Here is a 13,382-nt window from a genome sequence, read left to right as displayed (position 1 = left end):
TGTTATGAGTACTATGGGATATTTAACTTCCCTGTCCCTGAACATATTTGCATATCACCTATTTCCTGCCACAATACACTTTCCTGATTGGTTGCTGTAAGCAGGCATTAAACTATAAATGTCTGCCCAATGCTCACAGAGCTGACAACTCCTGCTGCAGTCTGCAAGGCTGGTGTCTTATACTAATAACCGATTCTGTTCGCACTCTAGTGCTCAAGTAAATCTTCGCAAAGTTGCATTGGGGGTTTTGTTACCTGCAGCGGTTTGTATGTATTGTATTTACAATACAATTGTATTGATCGCTGTAGAGTTATAGAGAGTTGCGTGGTTTCTCTGCTTATCCATGGGGCTGTTCAAATTGTTGCCATTTCTGAGCATTTCTACGGCACTTTTATGTGAGTTCCTTTTTATTGAAGTTCACGAAATTGATGCAATCGATACAGTGCGCAAGTACATATTTTGCATGTTTGTATATTTAGTTTTACCCTCTTATGCAGTAACATGTATATGTATGTTAAACTTCTTTCGCACCATACATAGGCAACCGTGCTAATGAGAGGTGTGGGGGAAGGACAACAAAGTTGAATGAAGTTCAATTTGTTCAACCGTTAAGATTAATCAGATATAAACAGTAATCGTTATATGCGGTGACTGTCTACCACCAATAAAATGTGATAGGCCTACCACCGACTGGGGATCGCCAACAGAATCATGATGTGCTTTGCTTGTGGGCTTTGAATCTGGGTGATACTGATGCCTTGTGCTTCCAGGTGCCGTTGTTGTGAGGACAGCAGTGTGCTTCTCAGCAGAGGATTGCAGTGAGATTTCACAAAAGAAATGGTCCGAGGAGCTGCCACACTCATGCCTTGAAATCAAACAGAAGACAAAAACAGAGAGAGGTGAGGCTAGATGCTTACACAATGCTGTCTTATACTTCAATTGAGATCTACCCCTAACTAAGCTGACACACCGATATCGGGGATCCGACTCCAACCTTTAAGCCCAGGGGTCGGCAACCTGCGGCATCTTTGGCTGCCCCCATCTCCCCGCATCTCGCTTCTCTGAACAAAATAGTTTGCAATTGCGAGTTTGCATGTCAAGGAAATTTTTTTTTTCACTTCATGGAAGCTGGTTAGTAAGTACGGGTGTTCGTAAGTCGGGCATTCGTTAGTCGAGGACTGCTTGTAGAGCTCAGTGGGCCTTACTTGGTAAAATAAAAAAAGTTGTAGTATTCATAGCTTATTTATAGTCATAATTTGTCATTTGCTGTATACCTGCTGTGGTTGTGTAAAAGTCGCTCTGGGTGCGATGCGGCTCTCGAAATATTTTGGTCAAAGACAAAAAAAAAATCTATCCTCATACTTTGAACGGTTGCCGACTCCTGGTCAAGCCTCACCACCCACGCCCATTGTCCAACCACCAACTGTCACGTCCCCCCACTTCCTGCCGCTCGTCCCCTACCTCCTCAACCCTCCCTTGGATCCCGGACCCCTCATCTGGGATGTAGGTGGGGTCTGTTCATGGCTGTGATGCCACAAAACCATGCCCTCGATTTCTACCACGTGATGCACCCCCTTTCACCCAGTGACCCAGCCACCAATTCCGAGCAACTGATTGGCCCATGCCACCTGCAGTAGGCCCCGCTCTCAACCTCATAGCACTGCACACTGTACCAAAATACACATTTACCTACATAATTGGTTTGATAATTGGATTGGGTATCACGAGTGCTCTGTTAATGGAAAGAAAGTGCACTGAGAAACCCACATTTGGTCCAAATGCACACATAACCCATTTGTTGAATCTGTTCCCTTTGCTCACGAAAGATGGGCTATACTTGCTGCAGACGAAGAGCGGGCAGTCCTACCAGGCGTTCTGCGACATGAACACCAACGGAGGAGGCTGGACCCTGGTAGCCAGCGTCCACGAGAACAACATCGCGGCCAAGTGCGCCACGGGAGACCGCTGGACCAGCCAGCAGGGCAGCAACTCGTCAGCTCTATTCGTAGACGGGGATAAAAACTGGGCCAACCTCAACACGTTTGGTGTGCCCGAGTCGGCCACTGATGACGACTACAAGGTTTGCCTGCAATGCAATTGCACCTCCCCACTTGGACCCACACACTAGAGCAGGGGTTATAAAATTTCCCCAACTCACAACCTTCCTGAGGCAGCCAGATCGTTTTCTGTGACCCATACCTAGTGGAATAGTGCGTGAAAAAACTGATGGCTGGTGATTTCTAAGTCAGAGCAGGCAAAAGTACAAATTTGTACCAAGAAAGGATGATTCAACACATTAAAGCAGTCATGTAAACAACAACAACGGTGTGCATCAGTGGTGCCTACCTTTGTATAAAGGTGTTAAGAGTGCAGCTCACTTTGTGATAGTATTAAAGTGCAGCTTGCACACAGACACAGAGACAACACAGACATGGAGACAGCTACTGAGACACACAGACACGGAGACACAAACACAGAAACACTTACAGACACACACAGTAACGAATACATTAAATCTTGATTTAAAGCTTTCGTGACTGCAGGAATCCATACTCTTTCGTTCTTTCGTTAAAGTCACGTAGATAGCAAAAAATAATAGATCACACACGTTTCGATCGCAACACAAGCAACCGTCATCAGGTGTGAAACAAACACAGCAGGAGGACTGCTGACGTAGGAGAATACATTCACACAAAGACCCACATCCAGCCTTAACATACTTTTGGGGAAACAGTTGTTAGTGAGGACCTATGAATGCCGGCACGGCACACGAGAGGGATGGGTGACCAGCACCACTCCGGCCGCATTTGTGTCCCAAGTGGCTATGTTCACACACTGCACCAGGTACTCACACACAGACACGGAGACGCAGACACAGGGAGACGCACACAGAGACTTGCATATAAATACAGAGACTCTCACGCAGACACAAATACACTCACGTGGTGGGGCAAATTATTTTCTGCGATTTTGGCAACGCCTCTTGATTTCCTTGTTTTCAAGAAGATAGGTATAAGAGATTGTGAATTCTCTAATCTACAATGCATTCTCACCCACTCATCTGGGGCCCACAATGAGTTATTGGCTCAGTGCGTCGCAAACTTGGTCTCTTAAATGGCCAACGTCAGAGGCACCGTTGTCAGGGCTGCCGTGGCGGCAGAGGCCACACGCCATGCTCCTCCCCCCTACCTGGGTACCTTCACTGCAAACTACACATAGTAGTCCCCTGACCCTACCTCTCTCACTCCCACCCCGCTCCCATTCTTATCTTCACTCACTCCCATCCATCGTGTCATCCCTTTTATTCCTCTGCCTCCCATCGCCATCAATCCATTCCCTACAATCTCATCAATGTTTTCCCCATACCCCCCACCAACCTCTTCTCTCCCCTCCCTACTCCCCTCCCCCCGTCTCCCCCACTTGAAACGTGGTCTCTAGAATTCACGCTCTGTTTGTAATACAACTGCTGCCACTCTGGATGCCTTCTTCTCCCCACACCTTGACGCCCTGGTTTCACTAAAACTTGCTACCATCAACACTGCAACCCCTGCTGCTCTCTCCTCTTTATGCTCTTTATTTATTCACTCTCCCCAGACTGCTGGAAGAAAGGTGGTGGTGTTGGTCTTTTCATCTCCTCTCTCTGGTCTCATTCCCCTCCTCTCTTTCATTTGCTCTTTCGAGTTGCAACCCTCTTCTTTTTCCTGTCCTCATTCCATCTCATTCCTTAAAATGTATTGCCCACCAGGTCCCCTGCATCCTTCTTCGACCATATCGACTGCCTTTTTGCCTCTATTTCCCCTCTTCCCCCACCCCCTCATTCTCACAGATAACTTCAACTCCACCTCAATATGCCCTAGAATCTCCACAGTTTTCCTCCCTCTAAGAGGCTCCTTTAATCTATGCCTTCTTCCACCCCCCACCCCATCCGTATGTAGTGACACAGTTTGGAGACAGTAGTTATTGGAGGCACCTTCTTTATTCCACCCACAATGGGGACGACACACACCCTACGTGGGTGTACACTATATATATCACACAGAACCGTTTATCGTCGGCAGCACTCTCTAGCTAGAACAGTTGGCAGGCTGTCTAGCTAGCGGTGTCCAGTGTTGGTGAAGACGGTGGCGACGACGGTGGTGAGGGAATCCGCTTCCAGCAACAGCCCCGAGCTCTCGCTGAGGGCCCCCTCTTTTATCCTCCCGGAGTGGCCTTGCTCCGCCCTGGCCACGCCCCCTTCTGGAACCTACTGGCAGGTTCCCAGGGCTTCCAGACGGACCCCTCCATGAACTCTGCCTTAGTTGTCTTCTCCCCGTGTATGCTGTCGCCTGTTGACATGTGTACTGTCGTACACTGCAGTTACCACTTTCAGTCGGCAGTCGGCACTATTACTCTACACATATATATGACAACACTTTGGAGTTCTTCTATTGCACTGCTTCGCTCATCACCACTGATCTCTGCTCTCCTAATCACTGTCTATTCACTATGACCTTCATGTTACCCTCCGACCTATCCCTTCTCTCCCACCTCTGAAGAAGAAGACTCCGATTAGCGCAGTTAACTATGTACGGTGAGAAAGAAATTCAACATACATATACAGTATTTATATATATACAGTTCGCAAATGTCCAACGTGTCGTGCTCTGGATCTCCCAAACCCAAATGATACTTGGGAGAAAAACATACAAACAATTGTGTAAAGTCTGCTAATATAGATAAGAAATATGTGTCAATGTTTTTATTTTATTCTATGTGAAGGAACTGAAACAAGCAACACATGTCAATGAGTAAATTCTCGTGTCTGCCCCCTCGTTGCACTCAGTTAAGTGGTTCATCATAGCTCTGCTGCCTGTGTGTTTAATTTATTCAGAACCCGGGATATTACGATCTGGAGCAAATGACATAGCAGTGTGGCATGTTCCCAATGGGACTCCTCTGCCTGCGTGGAAGACATCATCGCTCTTCCGCTACCACACGGAGTCGAAGTTTCTGGGTGCCTTTGGAGGAAGCTTTACTCCTTTTTCAAGGTAGAGTCCTTTGTCTGACTTGTCATTGTGATTCATGAGGTTGAAAACTTCATATAAAAATTGTACTGCGATGTGATATGTCTTTGACCAAACCACCTTGAAGGCACCGAACTTGTCAGATCTCAGAAGCTAATCAGGGTTGTGCTTGCATAGTGATTGAATGAGTGACCAGCAAGCTTAATTTAATGAATATTTTTCTGGAGCTCAGCCCCAGATAGCTCTGGTGGAAATTAATACCCATTGACCAGTAGGAACAGGTTGTTATCGCGCCTTCAGGACTTTAGTGGATAGCAATGGACAGTGGAGCAATGTATGTTCCTATGTATGTCTATGCCTCCATATATAGCTCCCTACCTCCACCAATCTGCACTTGACCAATGTGCTGATGTATGGCCAAGTAACCCCTATGACCCACATTGTGTAGGTAGACCTTAATCTAGCAGTGATTTGACGAAAAGGAAACCATACATGATATGGGTGATCTTAATGGGAGCGTACACATCAATGCACATGAAAAAACACATTTTAAGTGGCGCAACATTGTTCTGTTGTTTTAAGTAAATATTGATTGATGGTTCTCCTTTTGTTGGCAGAATTTCTTCCCGTTAACGTACAATTCCGGAAGCTGTCCCACCAATAACGGGCCTGCCTACCCCATTGTTTATGACTATGGAAGTGACGCAGTCATCAATTCTTTCAGCTGCCCTAACTGTTTGAGTAAGTATTGCTTATACTGGTACTTAATCTGCGATGCGGTATGATTAACAGATTGTCAGAGTTATACAAAACATGCCAATTCGTTACTAGTACAGCACACCGGTGTGTTGGAGAATAAAGCCACAACATTTACAATTCGAGTACGATGTTTTGCCAGTAATTATAACTGGCATCATCAGGTGACAGCCAGATTTGTGGATAAATCCTCCGGTTTCCTTCTTAAATAGAGGGGTCGATGTGATATCGTCAGTTGTAAGCCAATCAGGTGCAAATGACAGAGGGGTGCACAGGGGGGTGGTTAATGAATGCATATACATTACAATGAATATCCAGTACCGGTCAGGTTATTCATATGGTAATCAACACACATTATACATGCACATTATGCACGTATATCTTGCCGTTTCTTTGTGTACACGGAAATTGCAGTACTTGTTGTCTGCTCACAGATAATCACTATCGACGTATGGTAGCCTGTATAGGCATGCAGTTAAACAGTGTATGACTTGATGATTCGCCTTTAAGCAGCACTACCCATGTAGCTATCCTCTCTATTATGGATAGAGAGAGAATTATGGTAATTAGGAATAATATTGGTCGCGAAAGCCTACGTGTTAGGCAAGCTACATGTGGGTTAAAAGGGGTGGAGGCATTCATATTACGGACGTTCAACATAGCCGTCAACCCATACGGGTTTACCCGGTATTCTCGTACAGGGAATTTATTTCTTAGGCCCATAAGGCGTACAGCCGTTTCAATACAGGCACATTTTTTTGTCTATTTGTTTCTGTTTCTCCCTTGCTATGGGACTTTGTAGGATGAACGTTGAGATTAATAAGGGCACGGGGTGACCAATAAGGTCTGAATTGGTCTGTAATGAGGTAGGGGCACTGAAAAGGGGTTGACAGGTTTGATTTTGGGTCAAAATAAGGGTGGAGCTACGGCTGTGCTCAGTGGCTGTTCGCGGTTTTATTTATTTATCATTAAAGAGTTTAATTGTAAACAAAAAATATCCTGAGTGTAATCATATTTGACTACGCTAGTTAGGTGCCGAATTAGGAAATAGGTTGTAGTTTGCAAGTAAAATTTAAAATAAAGGTTATTTTACGGCACCCACGATTCCTAATGCGGCGGAGAAAGTGAGGGCACTTTGTTGGTGAAGTTCCCCGCGAATCGCAACTTTGCAACTGACCTCTCTGATCGCTGTGATTCCCCGATCTACCTGTTGCCCAATTGGACCCCCCCACCCATTGTGGACGATTGCAGGAAAACCTTTTCTGCATTGAGGGCCCTTCGTTGTTGGCCTCTTCACCAAGTCTCATGAGACTGGAACGGTGCCCAACAGTTTTCTTTACGATGGCTGCAGTCACCCCACTCTTGAACAAAGCGAGGTTTAAAAAAAAATCACTATCCTAAAGCTGTGTAAAAGTGAGCGGCGCTGACAATAAAGTCGTACCCAGCTCACCGTGTGGCCAATTTGAGCATTCCAGAAATGCCAGTTGCTTCAATGTTAATGACAACTGAAGTTGACCGTTATAAATGTATTCAATAAATGAGACAATTTTCCACAGGTGGAACGGCAACAGGGTTTGTGCAATTCAGAGTGTTTAACATCGAGAGAGCCCCATTTGCCATCTGCTCTGGGTTGAAGGTCGTCTCCAACTGTAACACTGAACACGTGAGTACTTCAATACTTGCTATCGAGTACACTGCTACACCCGAAAGCAGCACAGACCAGTGCATACAAATACAGTGTACACTAGATAATGGGACCTTTTTGCCAACATCAAAGAATGAAAAATAAGAAAGATACCTTTTGCAAGGAATCGAGTCTGTATTAACCACACGTACATGTGGTGAGCATGCAAACAAACATGCTCTGATAATATATGCATTGTCTTTTAAACAGATTGGCCTATACCAATCAGTTTCAAAGACCACAAGTACACGTGGTTAATGCAGACTTGATTAGTTGCAATATATATTTATTTGCTGTGTTAACATCTTAAACACGTGTTTTCTTGCCAGAAAGGGTAAAACCTATTCTTATTTTTCATATATTGCTCCTACATCTATGTTCCCCACCTTTACCAACCCACACTGACCAGCTTAAAATATTGTCAAATCATCCCGACGGCCCACGTGGTATGAGGAGGCTTGTATCCAGCAGTGGTATGAAAAAAGGGTTGCACATGGACATTTATATCAATCACAAGGCATGAGACCCATAGCGAATGAACTGTGATTTGAATTGTTTTCCCATGTATGATACGCACCGCAAACATTCACCGTTAGATCGTATTAATTCCAATGCGGGATGAAGTTATTCCCAAGTCGTCGCCATCTATTGACCGTTTTGGATGTGATGTGACGTCATCGTCGCGCTTGTGCCAGAAAAGAATGCACTTTAAGCATTGAAGGTTTTCTGGCGAGGAGTCACGAGACAGACACAGGTCTCTCCAGTGTTGCTGCTTGTTCGGAGTGGAGAGACCAAGTACTACGAAAGCACTTGGAAATGGCAACATCATCACCCCTCGCACTTTCCTGTTTTTCGCCAGCCAGCCCAGGCCTCCCGGCTTACTGGAGCTGGCTTCTCATTATTGCTGGGGACGTCGAATTGAATCCAGGCCCGTTTTTCCCTTGTGGCGGCTGCGGCAAGAACGTCAATGCAAATTCTATCCAATGCAACGGTTGTAAAGCTTGGTACCACAAACGCTGCACTACTTTAGCCCACATCGCCAGTTCAAATTCCGGCTGGTTCTGCAAATGTTGTACATCATCCACTCCAACAACTCCACCTTGCACAACCACACTAGCACCACCACCTCATCCATTGCAACCACCGTTTCAACCACAACAAAACGTCCACAACAAAAACGACCTAAAAATCCTTCAACTAAACATCAACGGCATCAACAACAAATCTCTTGAACTCAGCACCTTCCTACAACAAAACTCCATTAATATAGCCGCCATCCAAGAAACAAAATTAAAATCCACTTCTCGCCCACCCAACTTTCAAAATTTCACTTTCCTCCGTCGAGACCGACCAACAGCTGGTGGCGGTCGAGCTTTCCTCATCCATAACAGCATTCAATTTGAAGAAATAAAATCCCAATGCCTCCTTCTGATATCACCACAGAAGTCTTAAGCGTCCGTATCAAATCCCATCTAGGCCCACTCACTATAATCAACGTCTACATCCCACCGACCAGTTCTTGCCCTCGCAACTATCAGTTCAATATAAATCGACTTTTACCAAACAACGACTCAATTGTTATTGGAGATTTCAACGCCCACAACAAACTTTGGCACTCTTCCCTTTCAGATGCACGTGGCGACCTCATTGCAGGTATCTTCAACGGCTCCCCCTATGGGGTACTCAATGAAAAGATGCAAACCAGAGTTCCGTCATCTGGCCCTTCATCCTCACCAGATATCTCAATAGCGTCAGGAAACTTCCTTTCATCAATCGACTGGCAAGTCTTTACGGCCCTTGGATCCGACCACCTACCTATTGTGTTGACCCTCAATGCCGCCAAGCCTTCACAAACTCCTAAAAACCGCTTGTATTACAAGTTTAAAAAAGCCAACTGGCCACTTTTTACTTCAGAATCAGAAGCATTATTCGCCGACAACATCAACCATATCCACACATCCGCACATAACTCTGAAAAGATTTTCAGAAACATCATCGCAACTACCACCAAGCACACCATCCCGGCGGGTTGCTACAAGCAACACCTTCCCTGCCTCCCTAAAGAAGCCTCAACGCTAATAAACCAACGAAACACTATTAGGACTAAAAATCCTACTTCACTACAAATCCCAGCCTTCAATATTGAAATCACAAAGCTAATCAATCAAGCCAAAACAGAACGCTGGCACGAGTTTGTTGAATCTTTTGACCACCGCCAAAACTCATCAAAACTTTGGAAGACCATCAAAGCCTTAGACGGACACTCCAAACCGCCACCCAATTGCGCAATCAATTTCAACAACAAATCCGACATAAACAACAATAACATCACCAACCACTTCAACAAACTTTTTCATCAGTCGTCCCACACTCTTCCAATAAATCCACCCGTCAAAAAATCGCTCAAATCAAGGAACTACCTCTAAACGACGCCCCCCAATTTAGCCTTGAAGAGGTGAAACTAGCTATCAAAAAACCCACATATTATTCCGCAATTGGCCCGATGGCATAGCTATGACCCACCTCAAACACCTCGGCCCCCTTGGCATAAAGTTTCTCGCCTCCACCATTAACGCCTCACTCCAGTGCAACCTCATTCTGGCCATCTGAAAATCATGGACAATCATCCCACTTTCAAAACCCGGCAAAGACCTAAATCAAGCAACGTCCTACAGGCCGATTTCCCTACTTTGCACATCAATTAAGATTTTAGAGGCCCTCATCCTTCTAATCATCACCACCAACCTACCTCCATCATCTCACCAACATGGCTTTCGCCCTGCACACTCAACAACAACATCTCTTCTCAACCTAACCACCCAAATTGCTAACGGTTTCAACGAGAAAAAGCCTCCATCCCCACTATCGTCGCATCCTTGACCTTACAATAGCTTTCGACACCGTTAACCACCTCACGCTCATCAACATTATCCAGGGTTCTACGCTACCATCAGGCCTTGTTTGCTGGCTTACAAATTATCTAATGGGCCACCAATCATGCACTCTCTTTCGTGATATTCAATCCTCCTCACGTAACATTCATGCAGGAGTACCACAAGGTTCCATAATATCCCCAGCGCTGTTCAACACCTACCTCCACGATCTACCAACTCCTCCAAAAGGAGTACAAGTAGTCGGATATACCGACGACATCACAGTTTACACTTCTAATCAAAATATACCCAAAATGGAAAACTCCATCAACTCCTATCTAAAACGGCTCAGTACTTTCCTAGCCAATAGATCACTTCAACTCTCAACATCCAAATCAACAGTCACCCTTTCACACCTGATCCGCATCAAGCCAACTTACATCCCAACGTCATAATAAACAACCAATGCCCTCCCACTAGCAAAAACGCCCAAAACTCTAGGTGTAACTTTTGACACCATGTTCAGCTTCACTCAACACGGCAGAAACGTCCCTGCAAAAATTAACAAATGAAATAAAATCTTACGCGCTTTAGCCGGCACATCTTGGGGTCAACAAAAGGAGACTTACTCCTAACCTACAAATCCATTGGACGTCCCAACATCAATTATGCCAGTCCCATTTGCTGCCCAAACTTCTCCTCTACAGGTTATCCCCCTTCCAACCCAGCTTAAATAGACGCTCCAAGCGTGGTGGTGTTTTCTTTTAGACGCTGTCGCCTCGACAGACCTGTCTTCACCTGAGGACGGCTACTTGTGTTGTGGCCGAAACGTCGTGAGAATTATTTTATTATGTTTTATTTTATTGTTTTATTACTTCCCTTCTACGTGACTTTACCGAAAGAACCAAGAAGAGGTTAGCAATACTCCAACCCGCCCAAAACCAAGCACTTCGCGTAACCACAGGATGCCACATCATGGCGCCCATTGACCATCTCCAACAAGAAACCAAATTTCTTCTGATTCAAGAACACTGCAAGCTTCTCACCGATCAATATCTGGCTTCGTGCCACTCGACGACGCATCCTTGTGTAATAATCCTCCCGGAGACGGCTTCGGAATCAGTCCTTTATTTCCACTTTCAATACACTTGCTCACTCACTCTCCGTTGCTGGCAGACAACGGAGAGAGGACAGACTACGCACTGAGTCCTCACCGCGCACGTGGTAACCCCAGCCCCCGTCCGCGCGTGACCCTGCTCCTGTTAGTTTCAGTCTGCTCTCGATCGTTCTCTCTCACTCGCTCTTAATACCTTCGTCACGTGGTTCCCCCAGCCAATCGTTCATCGACAGCTTTGACCATTCTCGATGGTTCCCTGTCAATCCCGAGACCACGCCCCTCATCCGGCTCCCCATTAGCTGGACCCCGAATGGCTGGGCCAATCACTCCTGATGACCTGTCGTGATGATGCATGGGCCATGGTCCCTATCTCAACCCTTATTGGCTACAAGCAGGACCGGCAAGCCAATCCCCACGTGAACCTCTATGGCTGTTATTACATCTGCACAAAGCTACTCAAAGCCCCTGCACCTGCTAGGAAAATGAAATCCACCTTGCTTTCCTTCAGCTCTGCCAACGTGCAATCTACTTTAATGCTCTTCCACCAAATAGCACCACCAAATCAATTTTGAACCACTTGTACACCGCTGCCACCATGCACTGCCTGAACGCCTACAAGCCCCCAATGTCGTGCTAGGGGGTTTGCCCCACCCATATCGGACGACTAAAAATCCCTGACCCGGGCAATTCGCACAAAACTGGCTCAACTCCGTTCAGGTTACTGCTCCATGCTAGCAAATTACCAAAATCGAATCGACCCAAACGCCCCAAAATCGATTGATCTCTGGCTAAACCCTTCCAAATTGGCGACGCAACGCCACCTATAAACAGAAAGTGCAAGGAAAACAACGGACACAGATATTATGGGCAAATCGACCGAGATAGACGACTGATAATATTTACCACCTGCCCTCCCCACCGATGATTTGCTCGTTTCTCTTTCGCATCACGCCTTCATTGTTGTTGGAGAGCGACTTGTTTCCAACTGCCCAGTAGCATCCCTCATGGGCCTCCTCCACACACAGAGGCCGGTCTTGATTCCACCGGTGCCAGTCATCGGCAAGTCCAGTCAGCTCCACATCTTGATCCACATTAGCCTTTCTCCGCTCTAGCCCATTTGATGCCCAAGCACATGCCCACTCAAGTAAATGGCAATATCTGTGTGTGCAGTTCTGTGTAGGCGGTGGCGGCTACGTGCCTGAGGAAGCTCCGAGGCAGTGCGGTGACTTTGGTGCCTTCGACTGGAACGGCTACGGGACAAGTGTGCAATGGAGCGCATCAAAGAAGCTGCTGGAATCCGCCGTCCTCATCTACTACCGTTAATCTGCCACGTGAAAAGCGCCCCGTGAGCAACTAAAGTGAATTTATTTATAAAAAATTGACAGACATAAGGTTAGTGCTAGGGTAGGAGCAGGGGACCTCCCTGACTGGCGGGCCGAATGCTGCTTACGACTCAATTTCATACGGCCAACAATCGCATGACCCAACGATATTTATCCATTACTGACAGAATCTGATTAATACTGAGGGTGAGATAATTATTAGAATCATCATATGCGCCATCAGCTTCGAAGTGGACGTTCCAGATCCCCTTACATCGTCATTCACAAGACTAGGCCATTGGGTGCCAGTTTTAAGATCCACATTTTCTAATCATGAAACTAATCTTCAACTTACTCCATTGGGATTAAACGTAAGCAATCGGCCCCAAACTGGCAGACTAATGCCCGTTTGCAGGCCAGGTTCCGGGTCACTTAGTGCCAACAGGGCCAGCTGCTACTGGTGCAGCCCTGTCGAATGTGTTGAGATGAGATGTGACGTGAAAGGAGGGCGCTATTATAAACAAAAACAAATTAATCCTACAGTTACTCTACATTCACTTGTTATACTATATATTCACATGTAGTACTCTATATTCACATGTTGGACTAAAGAGCAGAGATCCTTGC

At 45.9% G+C, this 13,382-nt stretch overlaps 1 protein-coding gene across 1 annotated transcript; it reads left to right on the top strand.

Annotated features, from left to right (window-relative positions):
• The first annotated feature begins 343 nt into the window (after positions 1–343).
• On the top strand, positions 344–12,756 carry LOC121852288 (intelectin-1b-like). Its single transcript, XM_042346385.1, is given in 9 exon segments — positions 344–395; positions 771–904; positions 1,847–2,080; positions 4,871–4,892; positions 4,895–5,005; positions 5,008–5,027; positions 5,621–5,744; positions 7,316–7,422; positions 12,604–12,756. Coding segments are annotated over 9 exon segments (957 nt in total).
• The last annotated feature ends 626 nt before the right edge of the window (positions 12,757–13,382 follow it).

This window comes from Callorhinchus milii, unplaced genomic scaffold (genome assembly GCF_018977255.1).
Source record: "Callorhinchus milii isolate IMCB2004 unplaced genomic scaffold, IMCB_Cmil_1.0 Scaffold690, whole genome shotgun sequence".
Taxonomy (NCBI): domain Eukaryota; kingdom Metazoa; phylum Chordata; class Chondrichthyes; order Chimaeriformes; family Callorhinchidae; genus Callorhinchus; species Callorhinchus milii.
Note: the sequence above shows the minus strand (reverse complement) of the source record. Positions and strands in the feature narration are given on the sequence as shown.